Source organism: Portunus trituberculatus, chromosome 23 (genome assembly GCF_017591435.1).
Source record: "Portunus trituberculatus isolate SZX2019 chromosome 23, ASM1759143v1, whole genome shotgun sequence".
Lineage (NCBI taxonomy): Eukaryota > Metazoa > Arthropoda > Malacostraca > Decapoda > Portunidae > Portunus > Portunus trituberculatus.
The window spans coordinates 5,610,001-5,615,000 of NC_059277.1; the positions used below are offsets into that span (position 1 = coordinate 5,610,001).

The following is a 5,000-nucleotide window of genomic DNA, read 5'->3' on the forward strand; positions in this document are numbered from 1 at the left end:
AGATGGTTGCACCAAAGATGCGCTTGGGTGGTGATATGGGCCTTGAAATTGGTACCACTATAAATAAAATTGCCTGTGCCACTAATGGGCAGTAGGTTAACAGCGCTTCCCACATATATTCTTCAAGTGTGCCCACGCTAAAGGTCATAACAAAAAGAATTATCTCATATTCTTCATTCTCTCTCTCTCTCTCTCTCTCTCTCTCTCTCTCTCTCTCTCTCTCTCTCTCTCTCTCTCTCTCTCTCTCTCTCTCTCTCTCTCTCTCTCTCTCTCTCTCTCTCTCTCATAAAATCTAATTTGTTGCGGGACCAAGATGTGAATTTTTAACATTATTACATTCTCATTCATTATTTCTTCTTGGTGTGTTAATTATTTGCATCTTTTGTTTTATAATTAGGTTTTCTTGGCGCTCTTCATATGTGCAATTCTTCTTTACAATTTTCCGGCACGTTCTTCTCACTTCTCTTCTTATTACAAGCCTTGGTTCGTCCCGTCTCATTTTTTAAAGTCCTGCATTAACAGCAAACTTGAGCAATTCTGAAACTTTGCTCGAGCTGCGCCCAGAAGGAAAAGGAAGGGGAAAAAAGACAATAATTAGCTCTTTTAGGAAAGGCAAAAATAAAACATGAATCAGAACTTTTAGACTTGTCGTTAATTTTTCATTCTGCAAGTGGTCAGGGTGGTATATGTACGTGTGTGTGTGTGTGTGTGTGTGTGTGTGTGTGTGTGTGTGTGTGTGTGTGTGTGTGTGTGTGTGTGTTTTGCGCTATCTAGTTTAATTTTTTTGTGTTTCTTTCACTACCCAGTACGTCTATTTTATTGTACTTTTACACACACACACACACACACACACACACACACACACACACACACACACACACACACACACACACACACACACACACACACACACACACACACACACACACACACACACACACACACACACACACACTCCTCATTCTGACTTACTGTCCATATATCTATTTTAATGATGTACCGACCCACTAAACTACATCTTGCAACCCAGTTTTGGATCATACCCTTACTTTGAAGAACCTAGCTTTGGCACACGACGCCGGAAAGTTACTGCCGAGAGCTTAATCCTTACAGTACCAGGACGCTTTTTCATATTCATTCTTGTTACTATTAGGGCGATTTTACACAGCTTCAGCAACTTACGTGTTGGATTAAAATAGCAAAGACTCTGGCCACTAATCTGTTGACCACCATAGACCCTTCCTGATGCAAATAAAATCGTCTAGTCATACCCAAAAATCGAGGTAGAAATGCGTCTCAGTACTGAAGGGGTTATAGAGTCCCAAGAGTCCCAAAGAGTCCCAAAGAGTCCCAGAGAGTCCCAAAGAGTCCCAAAGAGTCACAAGAATATATATAAAGAGATGACAAAAGATTGAGTTAGTAATTCAGGCAGGAATAGATAAACGTTTCTTTCAGTTAACTCATGAGGTGTGGCGACGCTTAAGGAAGATGAAGGGGACTAGGAGGGTAGCTAAAGGGGGAAGGGAAGGGAGAGGAAGAGGAAAGGAAGGGGAAAGGGAAGGAAAATTATGGTATGGGTGAAGGAGAGGGAAGGGGAAAAGGAGAGATCAAAGAGGAAAGGGTGAGGAAAAGTAAGCATAGGGAGGAAAAAAGTGTTCAGGTGAGGTGATTTAAGATTAGGTTAGTTTTGCTCTCCTCTCTCTCTCTCTCTCTCTCTCTCTCTCTCTCTCTCTCTCTCTCTCTCTCTCTCTCTCTCTCTCTCTCTCTCTCTCTCTCTCTCTCTCTCTCTCTCTCTCTCTCTCTCTCTTTGGCAGTCTCCATTATTCCTCGCGTCTCCGTCCATTTCTTTCTAACGATAGGGGAAATTACCAGAAAGACAACCTAATTTAATACCTATTTGTTTTTTTCTCTCTTCTCTACCACCCTTCATCTCTCTCTTTCTCTCCCCCTCGTCCTCTCCCTCTCCCTACCTTCCTCCCTTTTCCTCCCTCCATGCATCTTTCTGTCGTTCTCTCTCACCCTTCTTATCTCCATCCCTTCCTCTCTCTCGCCCAAACATTTCTCTCTCTCTCTCTCTCTCTCTCTCTGGCGTCACTTCTCCACTCTTCTTTACAAGGATTTATATTCCCCGCGCGGCAAAAGACCCGCCTTCGTCCCCAATTTATAGAGGCTTGTGGGAATTCGTGTTTGGGGCTAAATATAAAAACTGCCTTTCCGTAATACTGGCGGTGAACGAAGCCACACTTATTTTATTTCTCCAGCCTCTTCCGGGATGGACGAAGCTATTTTATTCTTGTACATTTTGTTTACTCTATGTTCTGTACCACTTCTGCGTCACTCTCCGTCTCTATCTCCGTCTCTCTCCCTCTCTCTCTCTCTCTCTGAAACGCTTTGCTCTCTCACCATCATTACTTTCCAAAGGCTCCATTTAAAGATACTCGTTTTCTATGGTTCTGGTGATGAATTGGCAATATTTGTAGTTTATTAGTAGGAGAAAATGTCTTGAAAATCGGATAGTCGTGTCTGTGGCCTTGGAAAATTGTGGTGGCGAGAGATCAAGACGAGCTCTGTTGTCTCTGTGTGGCGCTTTAACCCCTTAAATACCATGACGTGTTTTCATATTCATTCTGGTTACTATTTGGTGATTCTATACAGCTTGAGGAACTTATATGAGGGATTAAAATAGTGAAGATTCAGAGGCCATTAATCATCTGACCTCCATAGACCCATCCTATTAATAAAAAATAAAACTCGCGGTAAAATGCTTCCCAGTACTGAAGGGATGAAGGTGTTAGGGAGAGGGAGGGAGGAAGTACTATAGTAATTGAAGGTTGCTTTGGAATGTGTTGGCACCTTCAGCATGCCTTTTTTCTCCTAGTTTTGTTGCTCTTGGCCAAGACCGCAGCCCGTCTTAAGTTAGAAAAAAGTGTATGTGTAAAAAGTTAGCTAGGATGTTTGTTCGTACTGTGCGCCATATTCAGAAACGCTTTCCTCCCTCACCACGACCATTTTCAAAGACTACAGAGACAATTAGCCGAATTCTAAAGAGTATTTGCCCTGTTCGTAGTGCAGAAAACTTGTTAACATGCCACAAGAATTACAGAAACATCTCTAAAAAACCCATGTCACTTTAACCAGAACCCTTTGAAAATAGTGAAGGTGCTGTGAGGCCAATGCTGCTGGGATGAGGCGGGTACTGGTTTACGTCAATGCCTACGTAGATCATTCTCTTACTTATTGGGAATTTAGTGTCTTGTACGTGATAGATTGACATAAGCACGATGGAAATTGAACACCCAATGCAAAATGTGTCTCGTACTGTTGAGATCAATGCTTACCTTGCTTTATTATGTATGGAAAAGAGATCTTGTTTCGTGTATGACTGACAGAAGTGTGTCAGGAGTCTTGTGCATTCGTCTGTGATACTCTGTGCCTTATTTTTTTATGTGAGAGGAAAGCCGGCCAGGAGCAACAGAATATAAAAAAAGGCCCATTTGTTTGCCAACCCCCTTACAGGTCTGATAGAGTTAGCCAAAAGACAGGGATAAATGCCTCGAGACCATATAACCAAACTGCCGCAGCCATGAATCTCGATCCTTGTTTGTTATGACCCGGGAGGCTGTTGAACGTTTCTCTGGTGATATATACACACACAAGGCCTTCATACAGTGCTCAGACGCGTCGTAAAGGTGGTAGAGTCTCTTGCTCCATTAATACAAAGACCTTCGTGATCCCAGCTTCCACAAAAATAAGCTGCGTTGGTAGAAGACGTAGTTTAGCCGTGAAAATAAGTAGTAGGACTCATTTTTCTATTAATGAAAAAGGAAAGCAGACAACGACATCCCTAGATCCTGTAAGTAAGATATATCGTGCTCCCAACGGCCCGAAAAAAATAAGTGCGCACCAAGAAACGTAATTTAGTAGTGAAAAATAGTATGTTTCTTCTTCCTCCATTAATATTGAGATTATCGTGATTCCAGCGTTCAGAAAAGACTATGTAGAGGCGCCACCAGCACCCTTCATCAGTAGCACAGCCCCAGTCTCCTCCCTGGTGCCGCGGTGAAGTGTGTGGACTGAGTCGATGGTTCTTGTTCCAGGTAACTGTGCTGACGTCCTCATTGCCTCAGTCTGTTGTGCTCCAGCTGCTCTAAAAGTCAGGGAAATGTGATTGGTTGTGATTGAAACTCCCTGTAGAAAAAAAAAGTCCCTTGAAAGAAAAATAAGGGAAACAGACTAATACATTACACCCTTGAGGAAGGAAGGGATGTGGCCGCCATATTTGTACGTGCAGCACTACACCTGGTGCATATCTTGGTGAAGTGATTAGAGATAACAAATAAGAGTGTTACCTTTATGAACTCGTGCGTGAATCACCTGCTTTAATCAACACACTAATGACTCACGCTCGCCTTCCTCTCGCTGGTGGCCGTCATGTGGTGATCCTATAGTGAAGCATAGCCAGTAGAACCCTTTGATAGTGATCGCCTTTCACCATTCACTGCAACATCCCTCCTCCTGCTCCCGCTGCTGAAGAATCACAAGAGAGAAGCTAGTGGCTGTAGAAGTGTGTACATAGAGACCCAAACCCTACGCACTAGCACCATACAGTCGTACATATCGCCTAGAAACACGCTAATGATATAAACACATAGATATAGCGAAGGATACGAAACACCACCACCACCACCACCACCACTACCAGCTGAGAGAACAAAGATAGTGAAGGAAAGAGAAGACAAAATACCACCACAGTCACCACCATCACCATCACCAAGAGGATTAAAAGCAGTGAAATCAAATAATCGTTACCAGTTTACACTCCGCCATCATTAGGAAGATAAGGAAGCATAGAGGGGGAGGAGGACGCCCCTCCACACCACCGCTGCCGCTACACATACACAGGGACGCAACACCAGCATCACCACCGACCAAGATGGAAGCAGAAACTGGCTCTATTGGGGAGCTGCAGAAATACCACAGTCGCTTGCTCCGCTCCAGGC

General features: G+C 43.5%; 2 protein-coding genes across 3 annotated transcripts in view; both read left to right on the forward strand.

The window, feature by feature from the left end:
- The window catches only part of LOC123507694, a 360,684-nt gene that overhangs the window by 198,613 nt on the left and 157,071 nt on the right, over window positions 1-5,000 (forward strand). The window lies entirely within an intron of this gene.
- Window positions 1-5,000, forward strand: part of LOC123507691 (cAMP-specific 3',5'-cyclic phosphodiesterase-like) — a 617,094-nt gene that overhangs the window by 66,757 nt on the left and 545,337 nt on the right. Inside the window, exon 2 of one of the 2 annotated variants that reach the window (XM_045260827.1) lies at window positions 3,981-5,000. This exon is cut by the window's right edge and continues 22 nt beyond it. The exons of the other annotated variant lie outside the window; for it this stretch is intronic. Within the exon in view, the coding sequence (XP_045116762.1) occupies window positions 4,934-5,000 (67 nt within the window). The 5' untranslated portion in view covers window positions 3,981-4,933. The remainder of the gene's footprint in view (window positions 1-3,980) is intronic. 2 annotated transcript variants of the gene reach the window in all.